Below are 17,585 nucleotides of genomic sequence, written 5' to 3' on the forward strand. Positions count from 1 at the left end.
TTCAGTCATATTTACAAAGTCCACCGCCACGTCAGACACGTGTTAAAACGGCCTGATATCTGTACCAACTCACACCTACTTCCCCTGCTGACATTTATGACATTATAAAGAACAAAGAATAAAAAAAGCTCCAAGGCCTGACGGCATATCCAACAAAGTTATTAAACTGCTACTCCGAAAGGCCATCGTATATCTTACAACAATAATAAATGCCATATTCAGGTTTAAGTACTTTCCCCTCTGCATGGAAGTTGGCAGACGTAGTTCCTATATACAAGCCTGGCAAGGATCCTCAACGTTATCGTCCCATAAGTCTGATTTCTAATTTGGGCAAAATAGCAGAAAAAGCTATCCTTTCCAGAATTCAACTTTCAGTAAAAAAAATTAAACATACTTCCTTCAGAACAGTTTGGTTTCGCTAGTTCCACAGTACCACCCCACAAATTCATAGACTAATCGAATGCACTACCACAAGTTACAATTGGCACCAATACACCGGAGCAGTTTTTCTTGACTTAGAAAAGGCGTTCGACAAATTATGGCACTTTGGACTAATGTACGGGTTGATTTTAGCTGGCATTCCATTAGATCTAGTCCAAATTATAAAGTCATTTCTTAGTGACAGACGAATTCGAGTCAAACAATGATATATTATCTACCCAGCGACGTATCTTGGCAGGAGTGCCTCAAGGGGCCCTACTGGCACCGATACTTTTCAAGATTTACATGGCGGACATTCCGCACAATCCAATGTCATCCATCATTGCCCTATATGCAGATAACACAGCTATACTAACCAGATCTATTAAACCGCAACTTTTCACCAAGAAACTGCAAGAAAACTTGCAGAGATTAGAGCACTGGTTCTCGGGATGGAGATTACAAGTAAACCCTCAGAAGAGTATCGCCATGCTCTTCACTAAAAACTCAATATCTCCCAAAGATGACATCTTCCTATTTAATATCAAGATTCCCTGGAAAGCAGAAGCCAAATATCTGGGTGTACTGCTGGACAGAAAACTAACATTCAGTCCACATATAAAAGCCTCATGTACAAAAGCATCAAGAATCATTGCACAGCTTTACCCTCTTATCAATAGGAATAGCAAGCTGGATACCAAAATAAAACTGCTCCTTTATCATTTGACGATTCGACCCATTATTACTTATGCGTCCCCAGCCTGGAGCCACACCTCAAGTACACATATCCTCAAACTACAGAGAGTGCAAAACAAATGTCTCCGCATGATCGTAAACGCTCCATGGTATATCAGAAATGTCCAACTCCACCGGGATACAAATATACCCTACATCTACTCTTTCCTGCAATTTTCAGCAGTAAAGTTCTTCTCAGCATCCTCTTCACACCCAAATGAATTATTGCAACAAGCAGCAAATTATGATGAAACAGACTTCTCGAAATATAGGAGACCCAAGGCCATGTTACTTCCAAATGAAGATCTTTAAATTGCACCCACTCAGGCAGAGCACTTAGCTCATAAACTTTTCCTCACACAGCAACCTTATCAGATACCAGGGATTATAAAAGCATTTTGCTTCACCCTTATAGTCAGCAATGTCTTGCGTCTTAAAATATGGTGCAAATATCTATCATCGAATGACGTTCTACTTGAAATATTTACGTTATTGGAAATTGATGCTATTTATGCATTTGTATCACAAGGTGAGTGATAGATTTTGCTTTCGAGGTGTTTATTTTTGTACAAAGTCATTTATGTGCTTTTATTTAAATTTGCTAAAACAAATAATAAATTACTCGTTATAAATTATTTAAAACTGCAGCAATGCTATATATAGAGGTATAAATTTGAATGAAAAGGATGCATTATTACATACTGCATATTTCTTTCTGCATATTACTGCAGGCGATTTACATATAATGTCCATTATATGTAAATCGCCTGCAGTAATTCAAAATCTGCTGTGATTTCAGACAACAAAATTTTTCATATAACGAGTAATTTTAGTATTTGTAAAGTGTATCGCACGCACGCGCGCACACACACACACACACACACACACACACACACACACACACACACACACACACACACACACACACACACACACACACACACACACACACACACACACACACACACACACACACACACACACACACACACACACACACACACAGTGTATTTGCGATATTCAGAATAAAATAAAATAAAATAAAAAACTAATGTTTGCGATGAAAATGTATTATCAAGAACATCAATAAATATATATTTATTATATTATATATTATGTTTAGTCCGCGCGGTTAGCCTAGTGGTTATGCGCTTCGCAACCATATGCGTGGGGAAGAGTGTCCTAGGTTCGATTTTCGTCGGAGACGTGACGAGCTTAAGGATTTTCCTCAGCCATAGCCAAATTAGCTGGGCGTGGACAGCAGAGTTTTTCAACCTGTCTATTCGGGAGTTTTTCATCGCGCAAACCGAACCCATGAACACACAGGATACAGCCATAGGACGTAGCACGGAATCGTAGTCAGTTTTCCAGTATAGTGGCATAGCTGTCCCATAACATCCGTATGGATGAAAGGAAATCATTCCATGTTATATTTTATCGAATAACTATGTTATACAAAAAAAAAAATGTCGGTCAAAAAGTTGGTGAGATTCACAGCCTAACACTTTTGACAAAACTCTTCCATTTTTAAAAGAATCCTATAATCCCTTAGACTATTCGATCACATTAACATTCTTTTGGATATTCTTTCATATTTACTAAATAGATAAATTACTAACCTCTTTAAATTATTAAAATCTTCGTACGTATACTATGATAACCATAAATAAATCTGTTAATGATTTTATTGCCTAAAGAAGTAACCGTAACTAAATTTTGGAAAATGGAATACAGCCAAGCTCCACCATTAGCGGGTACTGGTCGTTGGGTTGAAAACTACCGATGATTTCAAGATTTCGGAGAAAGAGTACGGAAGACAACATTTCAGTGTCCATAATCATAACTAATATAATATGTTACGAATAACAAACCAATAATCTCTGGCTATGAAAGTACAGAAAGCAAAATTGTAGCAGTATATATACAAGCACCAGTCAGAAATAAGAAAGTGCGCAACCTTGGTATTATAGTTAATTTTATGTGGCATTGTGTGTAAATGGAGGATTAAAATAGCGGAGAGTAATGGAGACGGTCGGTTGTGTGGAGTGAAGTGACACCTGACGATGAGTTCTTGGTTTACTTGGACGTGTCACGTAATAATAATAAAAGGAATAATAATGAAAATTAGTTTATACAACACTACTGTTGCTAGGTATCCTTTTATCATCTGAAAGAAATATCTGAAAAAATGAGACAGTTTATTGTTTTAGCTGGAATTCAGTAAAGTGATCCTTGCTCAAAATTATGTGAAAATAAATTTTTGACCAAAATATAAACCTGAAATATATAAGCATTGCGCTGTTGATTTTTCGACACTAAGTAAGGAAACTATGAATAAAAATATATTAATCGAACTGCCTTTATTATGTGATGGAATATTCAAACTGTGATACTGATGAAATAACTCTGAGATATCAAAAATATCCTATAACTTGTCTTTAAAGGAAATTGAATTGCGCTTTTTGGCGGAGGGGGGTGGGGGAGTGAATATTAGTGATGGAGTTTTGGGTAAATGTAAAAATCTATAACGCCGAGAGAGGACAGATCTGGAGTGACGTTACCTAAAAAAAATCCCAAGAAGTTTAAATATTTCCTTAGACAAAATTTAATTTTGTAGATTAGCCACAACACCTGAACCTACAGTATTTGAAAAGTATTAAACAAGCTAAAATACAAAGAATATTTTTTAATTTGAATTTTTATTTTCGTTGATCAACAGCTCACTTATTGATCTTCTCTAAGGCCATGCGAGTTCCGTGTCCAAAAGCAATATCCTTTTCTTCCTTGTGTATTTAAATGTTTTCATAGGAAGCAAAAGTGTGATATATTTTCCCTGTTACAAACGCCTCAAAAGCATTCCGTTGGCCGATCATACTAACTCCTAAGTATTCCCATCATCGGTTTTGATAATTTGAGTAAAGTATTTTGGACCATTGTTCCTTGAACATGACCAATCGGCGCGGTTAGCCTAGTGACTTTGCGCTTCGCAACCATATGCCTGGGGAAGGAGTGTCCCAGGTTCGATTCCCGTCGAAGACGTGAGGAATTTGAGGATCTTCCTCAGGCATAGCCAAGTTAGTCGGTCTTGGGCGCGGGCAGTAGGGTTTTTCCGCCAGTTTATCTGGCGTTTTTCATCCTGCAAGCAGGCATACCGGCCCCGTGAACATATGCTTCTACAGCCAAAAAATATATCCCCCCAGCGGCAGACTAGGCGACAGGTCGGTTGGAGTGGTACTAACAAGTAGTCGCATCTAAGTAACACGCGGATCCTGCATAGGAAGCGGGAATAACGCGTAGTGAAAGAAGAAGAAGTTCCTTGAACATGACCACCATTCAATATACTGTGAGATGCGCTGCAGGTCACACGTTATAATTCGTCCCAAAAAGATTCTGTTTGTTGAACTGGGAATCTCTGTAATCTGGTCAAGTTTTTTACATATTTTCTCTTCAGTTCTGCTACAATGTGACATAATGCATTACCGTTCTGAAAGAGACATGAATGTATTTCATAAAAACTATCACAATTCGGAAGTCAAATAGCTGTAGGCGTTCCTCTTTCCAGAATCGAAAAGGAAAGGTTCAAGTCCATGACAGGCGAAAGAGCTGCAGACCATTATACCTCCCTATGAAAGTGTACTAGGAAATGAGGTGTAACAACTCAGGAAATCGCTATACTGAGTACTAAAAGAAAGAGATAAGACTTCATTTCGGCGATGTAAAGTGGATACTAGATCCAACATTATTTCAAAGCCGAATGATTGTAGAAACTATGAAGGATTCGTAACGTGACCTGAGCGCTTACGTGAATACACCTCGGCATCTCCGAGTTGCCGAGCATTGTATTCACACGTGTATAAAAAAGACATGAGAGCTGCCCAAGCTTTCATATATTCGCCCTTTGTTAGTGCATTTGATACATGCTTCATTGGCCTGACAGCTGTTTCGAACTGATTGGTTCTCTTCAGAGACCTGGCAGAAACCTTAAATCTCTCGTTCAGTACTAAGAAATCGAAACTTCAGAGAAATTTATTTTTCGTAAGTGAACTTTTGGTCGGTGTGTAAAAGTAATTACTAAAAGAAACAGCCACAAGGCTTCGTTTAGGCGATGTAAAATGATGGAGAGAGTTCACTTATGAAAAATACATTTCTTTGACTAAACGCTCTACTTCACTGACTTTCATAACTAGAGACCAGTCACGATGTTATTTATACCAGTGTAATCTGCATTATTTATTGCCGTGGTTGACGTTTGGTTTATGTACAGTATCCTTCGTTTCCATAGAAACAAGACCTTGAAGTGTCCTGTTACTAATTTGAATCCCTGTAGATTTGAATCCCTGAAATCCTGATATTTGTTGTTCTGCCTGTTTGACCAAAGTAGGACAATTTGCAGCTGCAAGGGACCTGGTATACACCAGGTAGGTCTAGGGGAAGTGGTTGGTCTTTGGTAGAGCGGATAAGGGATGCCAACGTTTTATATGGTCTGTAACAGGAAGTAAGGTCATATTTTCTGAGGATATTGGTTATTTTCTCAGAGGTGCCCTGGATGTAGGGGATGGTGATAGATTTGGTGTAATCTTTATCGTGGAGGGGGGAGGGGGTTGTGGTTTACTAGTTTGAGTATTTTTTGGATTTTTTGGGGGTTATAGCCATTGGCTAAGAAAGTGTTGTGGATGTGGTTTAGTTCAGTAGTTAGGGCCTTGTCATCTGAGCAGATTAATTTTCCCTGTTATATAGTGTTTTTATAACCCCATATTGTTGTGAGGGGTGGTGGTGGGATTGCTGGTGAATGTATCTGCCAGTATGAGTGGGTTTTCTGTAAACAGAGAAAACCAAAGATCCATCAAGCTAGCGGGTGATTAAAGTGTCTAGGAAGGGGAGAGAGTGTTGTTTTCCTCTTTTTATAAGGTGAACTGGACTCTGGGATGTTGGTTGTTTAAGTGTGTTAGGAAGGAGTGGAGTGAGTCTGAGCCATGTGGCCAAATAGCGAACACATCATGCACGTAACGAAACCAAATAGTGGGTTTTTGTGGGGCGGAGTTTAAGGCTTTCTCTTCAACGGTCTCCATAAAGAAATTGGCCAAGGGTGGGGAGAGTGGTGAACCCATGGCTGTCCCCTCTATCTGTTTGTAGAGCTTTCCTTGCCAAACGAAATAGCCCTGAGTTCATTGTGAACTGAAATAGGGCTGAGATATCGGGAGGAAACTTGGCTTGGATGAGCTCTAGGGTTTCTTTGAGTGGGACATTAGTGAATAGGGAGGAGACGTCAAAACTGACCATTATGTCAGTGTGTTGCAGTGAGAGGTTTTCTATACTGGCTTTAAAGTGGGCTGAGTTTTTTATGTGTGATGGTGTGTTGCCAGTATAGTGTTTGAGCGTTTTGGCTAAATGTTTGGCTAATTTATATGTGGGGGAATCAATGCAATCCGCTATGGGACGTAATGGCACATTTTGTTTATGTATTTTTGGGAGTCCATGGCAACGTGACGTTGCCGAAATATAGAAGTTATTTATTAAAGTTACCTTTAATTAATATACTTTATATGCGTTGTTAATTCCGTAAACTAATTGCCAGTTATGTATGACTAACGTATAAGCCTTGCTACTAGAATGCTCAACTTTTGTCTAAAAGATTCTAAATTGATTGTAGAAAGTTAATTAACTATTTGCTGATGATTTGAGCTGTAAGCTTGTCAAACTTACTAGAAATGATCTGGATATTATGACTTTTCAAAATGATTTTAATATGTCGGAAAGTCAGTAGTGTGTTCAGAATAATTTGAGTAATCTATATATGTAAGGTTTTATACTCTATAGGCAGAACTGTCCTATAGGAAGTAGATCGGGCAGGAGGACTTTGGAACAAAGGTAGATACTAAGTTGAACTGAGAACACATAATACAGATAGTGAAAACCAATCTAGTAATAGCTGTAAAGTAAGACTAGCATTGATTAGCAATGGCTTGGCTCTATAATCAGAGCGCCTGAGCAGATCATACCGGGTGTGTACTCACAGATATGACTAAGAAATCGAGAAGAGTCAATTTTTTACAGAGGACAGAGGCTTTCAAAACTGTAGATCGTTGATTATGAGAACAGGATTAGAGCACGCAGTCTGTAGAGTTTGATAGATAGTAGGAAGAGAAATGATATGTTAATACGTATATTGTGCAGATATATTTAGAAGATTAAATTTTGGAAGATTTTCAGATTTTTGATTGGTAGAATAATGGGAAGTTACCATTAGAGGGGCTGGAAATTCTGCTGGGAAGTAGTGAGTACATACTATAAACTGCTTAGAAAGAAATCAATAGACTCCCATGGGCAAGTCGCATCATGCCATCTAACGAGTCACATGTTTTAGGCAATATAAATTGGAGGAATGTGATGCTCCCAAGTTAGTGCAACTGTGTCCTGGTGAAATAGCTGCGAGAAGGGAACTGACGGAGTTTGAAAGAGGCGTTGTGATAGGATGCCATATTGCAGACCTATCTATTCAGCAAATTGTTTAATAACAGAGCCTTTTTCAGGTAAACAGTTAGTGATACCATACTGAGATGTAATCGAATGGAATCAACTGTAAGTGCTACCAGAAGTGGACGATCCACTACACTCACCAAACGTGACTATAGGGTACTACAAAGGATAATATGTAAAAAACAGCCAATCGTAGGCCGACACATCAAATGAAACAAATTTGCACAAAAACATTCAGAACCGACTCTCACAACGTTAGTTTTCCTCGTAGGACCGCAGTATGTAAATCCCACATTACCGAAACCAACAAGTAGCATCATCTTCAGTGGTGCAAATAGTGTGTATAGTGGAACGTGAAAGCTTGGAAAATTGCTGTAACTGTGTGGTTTGTGAACTTAAACATCACCTAACTTGACTGGACTCCACAGCACCCTGATCCCAACCCTATTGAATATCTATGGGATGTAAGACAAGGGACGTCCGTCCACAACAGTCCAGTAACTCATTGCACCTACAGGAAGAAATTATCTAAAATTCTCATTGATGGCTATCGTTCGCTTGTAGAAAGTATGCCCAGTAGGATTGCCGCAGTCATTTTAGAGAAAGGAGGTCCTACATCTTATTAAGGTGGGTGCCATGGCTGTTTGTTTCTCACACTATGATGTTTGTTAATGTTTCCCAAGCAGCGTATGTATATCTGACCCACACATCAAAAGTTGCAAGAACTACAGCTTATCGGTGCCATGTATGGATTGGGAAAAAAAAGAGTTGATATTTTTTTAAACAACAGAAGGTTGTATACTTCTGGGCTAGGTGAAGTTGAACTTTTCTACAGAAAAGGAGCAGAGAAAAGGAAAGAGTAGGCAGAAAAGTTCAAGACAGTTTCAAGCTGGATAGTAAATAGCTGTTGGTCAGCAGCAGTAGCAGCTCTTGTTTATTATGGAGGAAAGTGAAGGAATGATAGTGAGCAATTCAGCAGAATTGCTCACTATCACTGATCATTATCTGTGGAAATCTGTGTAAAACTGGCATAAGGCGGAAACTGAGTATCTATCGCAGAAACCTTGAAGCGGATCTGAGAGAGAGAGAGATCATTAACTGGAGTAGCAGCTAACCGTATGTTCATCTTTTGGATACCATACAACAAAGGTAGAGCAGGTTTTGGTTCACTACACCAAATATATCCGCAATATTCATTGGTTGCGCAAATTTTGGATTTGTACAGAGCTAGCAGCTGTAAAGGTGTACTGTAATGTCTTGATCAGACCAAATTTCTGACTGCTTCAGAATCTATGGTTGAGATGTGTTTGTGCCAGGAAAGGTTAGAGGTTTAAGTCAGTCCATGGAAGTAAATCTGATCATGTTTATATAAGATTATTATTGTTGTATATAAGGTTAGGGAAAGGGATATGACCTCTTTCTTGTAAGAGATCAAAGGGGCTAAGTTTTGGCGGCATTGTCTGTAATCTTACAAGGCTGTCATTGCTCTAGTGAGAGATCATGACGTTGGTCATGGTGGATCATGAGGGTTGTAACATCGGACACTATAAAGTTTGTCAAATGAAAAGTAGGAATGGAGTGTGTCGTTATCTGCGAACCTATAGCTAGCATTTGAAATCTATGACAGCAGGTCATTGATATACAGGAGGGAGAAAGTTTGACAAAATAGAGAACCCTGGAATTCCAACATTGGTGAGAAACGTTTAGTAGATGAAACCATCCAACATGACTTGTAGTGAACAATGCGAGAAAATCAGCGATCTGGTTGCAGAGGGTGGAAGATAGACCATAGAATGGTTGTTTGGTAAACCCTGTGCTAAACTAGATTAAATGCTTATGAAATGTTGAAATTGACTACGTACCTTTTTCTGAAGTTTCCATGGCTTAAGACCTGAAGTGGACGGTGATAGCTAGAAGTTTGGTGCTGGTATCACTGATTAATTGGGCGGGGGTCTTCAGATGGTGGTGGTTGTTGGCTGTTGATGACCTTCTACACAGTTTTAGAGAGAACTGAAGTGTGAGTAATTGGATGGTAGTTTGGTGGCTGACTTTTATCCCCTTTCTTTGGAATGAAAGCCTTGATTCCTTTCATAATGATTTCTGTTATTCAGTCTGAGCAGCGTTTGGATCTGGAGAACTGAGGCAGTAGTCGGACCATGGAAAGGAGGTGGTAGAAGTCACGGATGTCATTCCATTTGGGACCGGTATAGTACAAAAGGATACAGAACTGAGAACTCTTGGATGAATGTTATTCCATGGCAAAGGAGACTTGTATGAAGTTGTAGTCTGAGTTACCAAGAGGGGAAATGGTATCCCCAGTATATTTGGAAATGAAGTTTGTTAATAAGAGATCGAGTGTGTTGGCGGATTGGTGTGTGTGTATATGGTGGTAAGGGGCTTTCAAGTATTCTGTTAGGAATATTGATGATTTGTGTTAGGTTGTTGATAATGGCAAATACATTGGCATCCCTGTCTGCTTCATCTATGAAATTGGAAAATTCAAGCCAGTTAGAGTTGTGGACATTGAAGTTTTCCAGAAAAACGACTCTTAAAGTTACGACTGCAAAAATCGAACTTTAGAAACAGGAGTTAGAGTTTTGAGGAGGACAAGATAGAGACATCAAATTAGAGTGACAGATTAATTTGGTAACTAAATTTGAGGCGAAGCAGATCAAATGGGGAAGAAACTCCGAGGGTTTAGCAGTCTTTAAAATGGATGTCGATTCTGATGAATGCACAAATGCTGCCCTTGTAGCCGAATAAATGATGTCGTGTAGTTGATGTGGACAGTGGTTATTGATGTTACCAACTGGGATCTGTTACGAATAGTAATTCTACTTTAGATGACTGTAGGTGGTGGTGGACATCGTTTATGTTTCTGTTTAGGCCACGAAGGTTGGAAAAGTGGATATGGAAATTTTGGTAAGAATTAATGTGGGTTAATGTTATTTTTGTTGAGTTTTTGTTTATTATGATTTTTAAATATTTTTCTGGGAGAATGCTTGATTCCCAGTGAAATCGTGTTTCTTTGAGTTGTAATTGTATATTGGAAGAAAGAAATAACTAGGAATATGAGCATGTGAGAAGTGACAAGACTCTCAAACATGCCGCCCACCCACGCTGAGGGAACCCGATTCCCATCCACTCCTAGCCCCAACATCCCCCCCCACACACACACCCTGCAACCACTGTATTTGGTTCTTCCTCCTCAATTCACGAACTTGCAAAGTAAGTGGCAGCAGGATTTGGCGCTAGTTGATAAGGAAGTATTCCAATTCATGTTACTAACCGGTTCAGTACAGTGCATTAATCAGCTGCTGGCATGCAGTTATTAGCAAGTGTTTGAGCACCTTACAGTGTGATTGGCGTGTCATTAAAGGGGACTTTCATAGATGGCCAGGAATGCCAGTGACCTGGCATTCCCGGCCATTTGACAATAATGAGATCTAACACTCTTTTGATCTCGAGTTTCTTCTATCACATTCTTATTGAGGAAGCTTTCTGGTGACTGCTCAATAAATCTGATGAAGAAGGTGTGAATTCTCATGAGAAGAATGAAACTTCGCTAACCAATCAATATTCGGATAATTAAAGTCGCCCATGATGATTACTCGTTTCGCATCCATCACGTTTATTGGTAATGCATTTCGTTGTCACTGGTAACCGATCTAATATCACACTATGTACAGTATTTGTTCTTCTTACAACCGATGACTTCAAACTCACTGACACATAGAAAAGTATTCTATACTTTCTATACTGGATTCAAATAATCGAATAGCATTAGCACACCCCTCCTCTCCCGTTTTGTCTATCTTGCTTAAAAACTATAAAATATTGTATCCTTTACACTCATCACCAGTTAGTATATCTGCACCTGATAGCCAAGTCTCACTAATGCCTACACTCAGTAAGCCCCAACGTGTTCACCATGGCAACAAACTTGACCCCTTTGTTTCTGATACTCCCATTTGTCATATGTCAGAGACGTAATATTACCTGCATGCTTTGTTTCTCACTTTTCTAGTTTGCACGATCCATTTGAACAACTTAGATATCTCTGTTATTCTCTAATGGCTTTCTTATGCTGATCCTTACACTAGTTTAATAAGTCCGAACCAGACGAATATACAATTGGTATTTCCTCATAATAATTTCTAATAATATTCCAGATTCTTCTCATTAACACAATTATATAATACGGTTGCTCTTTCACGAAGATTATAACCATTCCTCCCATCGTAAACAAGTTTCCTGACTTTGGTCATCAGATTGCATGCCAATGAATAAAATTTCCAATACCCAACGTATTCAGGTGTAGGCCGTCCCTCTCATACAAACTATTCTTTCCTCAAACTCATTCACGAATATACAATTGGTTTTTCCTCATAAGCATTTCCATAGTATTCCACATTCCTCTCATTAACACAATTACATAATATGGTTGCTCTTTCACGCAGATTATAAATGGGAGAGCCGAGTGGTTAATTACCGGGTGATTGATATAGCCTTGTGGCAACATTACTGGTTCCACAATGTTAGATGACCGAAGGAAGGAGTGTTATAACATATGTCAGGATTTTAGTTATCGACTACAAGAACTTTCCCCCCTTTTGTCTTTCAACCTGAGTTATTCAATATCTGGATCCCGCAAGTTTTTTATTGTTTTTTTTTTTTAAGTCAGAAATTTTAAGCCTGTAATTTATCATCATCATAATAATAAAGGCCTCGTCTACTCCCAATAATGGAATAAAAGACGCTAGCTGATTTTTTTAATAATAATAATAATAATAATAATAATAATAATAATAATAATAAATTCGACCGAGAAACGTACTGTTTCCAACAACAATACGAGTTATGGTTTAGGACCATGAAATGGCGTCATTTGTTTACTACTTCCGTCCGAGATGGATTGAGTCCCCTAATTATGGATTTTAGGTAATTAAAGCAGCTTGCCAGTCCTCTGTTGCTTTACCCCTAAGAGTGAGTATTTTAATGTCGTTTGTAGATATGTGTGTTCACCGTCGGTTTCCTGTTTTGAGGGACGAAAAACCAGAGTATCTGGGAGAAAAACTCCTCCACTTTAGTATGAGATCCGATAGCTCACGTTTAATTGAAATGCATAAAGGTTCTTACTGTCATGGACGGAATTCGAACCCACCAGGTCTTTCAAACTGGGTTCGAATTCATCCCGGTTTCTTTGAAACTGGGCTATGGAGGCTCTAATAGAAAATTATCTTTTTCAGTTTTATTTGTTTAGTTTGAAGCTTGAAAATTTTAGCTAGCTTGGCAATTACATAAGTAAAATCGAAATGATTGATGGCACAGAGTTCAGTTAGAAATTTAATACTTTGACAGAAGCAGAGCAGATATTTAAATACAGGAAATTCAGCTAAGAACACTAAAGTATGTCTTTATAGCTGGAGATAAAGAATCACATGATCTTTGAAAGCCTCTTGAGAAGCATATTGAATTTCACTTCTTAGTGAGGTTAGGAGATATATGTGCTTGCTATCCATAAATTTTACCTCATTAATACGCACGTCACAAAAGTTTCCACTTTAAATTCTTACCTTAAAATCAAGTTACGAAAAACAGCAACAAAAATAGATTTCATAAATTTCGCGCTAAGCTTAGCATTTGTTTTTGTTAATGGTGTGAAAAACATTGTCGGTCAGAATTTTAGATGAATTTGAGTTGAAATCCTAATTGCACAATTTATTAAATCATATCCAGCCAGAGCATAATTTCACTTTACATCATTTCGAAAGATTTTGAAAATTGTTTTCTACAAAAATAGTCCTCCAGATGAAGCTAAAATTAAGATGACCTAATAAATTTTAGTAGGGATCTAAAATACCGAATTTCAGTACAGTACGTTTAATCTTATCACAGATTCCTTATTTTCGTTAATTCGTTAATGATATGATAATCTCGCGAAAATGATGAAAACATCTACAATCAAAAATTGAATGCTGAAAAATTTAAAACTGTATTTTATATTAGTTTAAGAAGCATATAATGCATGATCATTAATGGCATGAATACTAAAGTATTGATTGTTTAAAAGAATCAGTGTTTAACTCTTTGGTTAAACACCGATTATTATTATTTTTCTTCGAAATGATAATACGAATTCCTCTATGACTTCATGGAATTTAATAAAATTTAATATTTGTAATTAACTATTAAATTCAGTTTATTTAATTTCAGTTGAACCATTTTAAAGACAAACTTAGACACATAAAAATTAGCTAATTATGTGTACAATCGATATGCCAAACGACTATTGCTTCAATCGTATCAAAATTATATTTTGTAATACCTCTACTATTACAATATATAATTTCACAATTCATTATCACCATTATGACATCATTGTGATAATTATTTGCATCATTATACAAAATGGTATTATGAAACGCATATTTTTATGAGTGTCTGGAAGAATTTCCTTACCTGAAAAAATCTCGAGCATTCAGGTCATTGTGGGCTAGGTTTTGAAACAGATTTCTAACGGCTGTTCCATTTTATCCCTCAGAAAACAATAGACAAAGAAAAAACAAATGCTGCGAACTCCAGCACAGTAGGATTTGTGTGTGGAGTTCATACTCGTTGTCACTCTAGATATAGTAATATCTATACTGGTAGAACGACGAAATAATAATACTTTCTGATATAAGATCCAGATACTGCATTTCTTACATATTTAAACACTTGTTTCTGTTTCTTTTTCTTTTTCTTTTTTTTTTTGAATTCCTCCAGCCTGATGCTTCGATTGGAATATTCTGTCCTTTTACGCTGATTGAGGATTTATTTATGCTTTTAGTTAACAACAGAGGAATCAGAAATTCAATATTCGAAATTGGTATCAAAGGCTGCAATTAGAATCAGGATATTTGCCCATTGGCAATTGCACTCTTAGCAAACAGTCCTTTAATGTCAAGTACATAGTGCAGCACAACATAAGGGTATTCGATATTCCAGCAAATTTTCAGATCCTTAATCACTGTTTAAGAAATACTTAATCAATATTACATGTTTCTAAACGTAACTTATATATTAACATCAATAAGCCGAAGATGTGCTTGACGTACATGGTACAATAGTCCAAGATCATCCACTCATTTTATTTTTAGTGATGAATATCTGTGTCAAGAGTAAAAATAGATCACCATAATTAAATATAAAAAAAAAATAAAAAAAAATCAGCTAACGCCTTTTTATTCCCGTATATACGGGAGTAGGCGAGGCCATTTAGCCCTATCTAACTTTTGGAGACTGAGCGGGCAGTTCAATCTCCACTGGTACCCAATCAGAGACAGATGGCCCAAGGCTATCACTAATTAAGCGGTACGCAGTGAAGAGAGACGGCTCAAATGTGCCGCCATCTCGTGGTCTCTAACCCTAACACAATATATTTAATGTCTGAAATAATGTGGGTTCTACGGTCGATTTTCTTGAGTTTACAGGACGAAAAACCCGAGTTTCCGGGAGGAAAAACCTGCTTGCCCGTGCCAGAGATCGACTAACTCGGGAACCGGTCGAAAAAAGGCTTAGAAAAATTTCCTCTAGTCGCCGACTAGACTCGAAACCAAGACTTCCTTCGTGCGGCCTAGCGCGGTGGTATGCAAACGCCACATCCACTGAGCTACACAGGCTATAATTAAATATCTTAAATTTAATTAATTAATTATTATAAAATATGTTGCACTATAATGCCATTAAAACGCATTCACGATTAATGAATGAAACATACATGCATAATAAAATCACCGAAAAAAAAGAAAAGAAAAAAGGATGTTCCCTACATAAATTTCCGAACTCAATAATATATCATACGCAAGATTAAAATAAAAACTTATCTGATAATCTAATTGGGGCAGATCCTAATGATTAAATTAATAGACGTATATATTTGTATATTGTTACCTACATAGATGTAACTGATCACACGCAAATACCACACACAGCATATAGTGTTCTCTAGTGAGATTTTTTCTTCGGAAAAGACTCATACAGGGGATACTTGTTACTACTAAAAATTGTATTGCTTGTGGGTCGAACGATCGTGAACATCGAAATGCTATGAAGGGCAAATTTAAGTCGTTCTGATTGTTCCTAAACGAGATTCATAGTTTCGTACTTTTCATTTCCCCAATTATCTGTTTTGAGTTTATTTATAGCAGTATGGTTCATTAGTATATGCTGTATACAAAAAGAACAGGCAAGCATTGAAGGTAAATTTCGTCTGGAAATGGCAGTGCCTCTCTCCCTTTTTGTCTACTCTCTCTCTCTCTCTCTCTCTCTCTCTCTCTCTCTCTGAAAAAGGATATTTTCATTAGTGACATGAAGATAAATTATCAGATGTGAGATAGAAATCCCGGCCACTGAATTAGAAACATTTATTTTTATGTATAGGTATGCAACTTCCAATACCGATCCTCTTCAGTTCCCTGCCCACAGTTCGGTGAGATATGGGTCGGGAACAGCCTATTTTGTTGGAACTGGAAAAGTTCTGTTTATCCGTACAAGCCTTCTCAGACGACTGCGATCTCGTTCCTGACAGATTGTTTTAGAACTACAGTAATGTTTCTAAGACAAGCAATGTGGGTTATTTTCCCACTGATTACAAATCGGAGATATCTTACCTTTTGAGAAACCAGTTGGTTCTGCTGTTTTCAAAATCATGGCATCCAGCCAGATGGGCACCCACAGTAAGCCCTTTATCAAACTCCGAACGATCCTTTGTTTTTTCCATTGTGATTAACACTATTGACCAACAGCATACTTAAATAGTTGTCTAGAACACGCCGTGACGCTTGTGACGAAGTATTTTGCATATACGCTGCGAAAGTGGCATTTACGTACATCGGCATAACGGTTTCTAATTCAGCGGCCAGCCGATGTGTGTGTGTGTGTGTGTGTGTGTGTGTGTGTGTGTGTGTGTGTGTGTGTGTGTGTGTGTGTGTGTGTGTGTGTGTGTGTGTGTGTGTGTGTGTGTGTGTGTGTGTGTGTGTGTGTGTGTGTGTGTGTGTGCTTATTTATACATATGTTTTATTTGTACAGAATTATATAGTACTGATCAGCATACAGAAGATTTCGAACTGTGTGACACCGGTCAAATAACTATATGGAAGGAACAAGTCCGACAGTGTTTGGAGAAAAATCTACAAGAGAATTCGGATAAATATTTACAGAATGTTAGTCAAAGGTAAGAGATATTTATTTTTTTTTGATATAATTGTCGCATTTTCTTAAGTTATTTATTATAGCAAGCTGATAATTGGGATTCACTATATTTCTAAAAAAAAAAAGCAAATATATATCTTCGAAAGAGTTTAAATGGATCACATCTAATTACATAAAATAATTTTCTTCGGTTATTGAACGTCCATTGTTTCTTGATTTCTTCAATTTGTTTGTGTAAAATTCCTAAATTATTTTCTATTTTCTGATTGATTATTTGATTTTTGTTGCTCTTCTTTTATCTCTGAGGGACAAAACCCGATAATAATCTGAAGGTTTTCTGTTTATTTTCAGAACATTGATATGTACTTAAATTAATCAACAAATCTTGCTTTTCTCAAAGAAGAGGAGCAAGAATGGCCAGTTCAAGAGAATATATATATATATATATATATATATATATATATATATATATATATATATATATATATATATATATATATATATATTAAATAGTAGAATTTAATATATATATATATATATATATATATATATATATATATATATTAAATAGTAGAATTTAATATATATATATATATATATATATATATATATATATATATTAAATTCTACTATTTAATATATATATATATATATATATATATATATATATATTAAATTCTACTATTTAATATATATATATATATATATATATATATATATATATATATATATATATATATATATATATATATATATAT

The 17,585-nt window shown here is 36.8% G+C and overlaps 1 protein-coding gene across 4 annotated transcripts in view; it reads left to right on the forward strand.

The window, feature by feature from the left end:
- Nucleotides 1-17,585, forward strand: part of LOC150108319 (uncharacterized) — a 337,096-nt gene that overhangs the window by 90,501 nt on the left and 229,010 nt on the right. For all 4 annotated transcript variants that reach the window (XM_090390692.1, XM_090390693.1, XM_090390695.1 and 1 more), the window contains exon 6: nucleotides 16,705-16,849. In XM_090390692.1, coding sequence (XP_090246818.1) covers nucleotides 16,705-16,849 — 145 coding nt within the window. The remainder of the gene's footprint in view (nucleotides 1-16,704; nucleotides 16,850-17,585) is intronic.

The sequence above is a fragment of the Typopeltis vanoorti genome, chromosome 3 (assembly GCF_054136105.1).
Source record: "Typopeltis vanoorti isolate ZY-2024b chromosome 3, IOZ_Tvanoo_1.0, whole genome shotgun sequence".
Classification (NCBI taxonomy): Eukaryota; Metazoa; Arthropoda; class Arachnida; order Uropygi; family Thelyphonidae; genus Typopeltis; species Typopeltis vanoorti.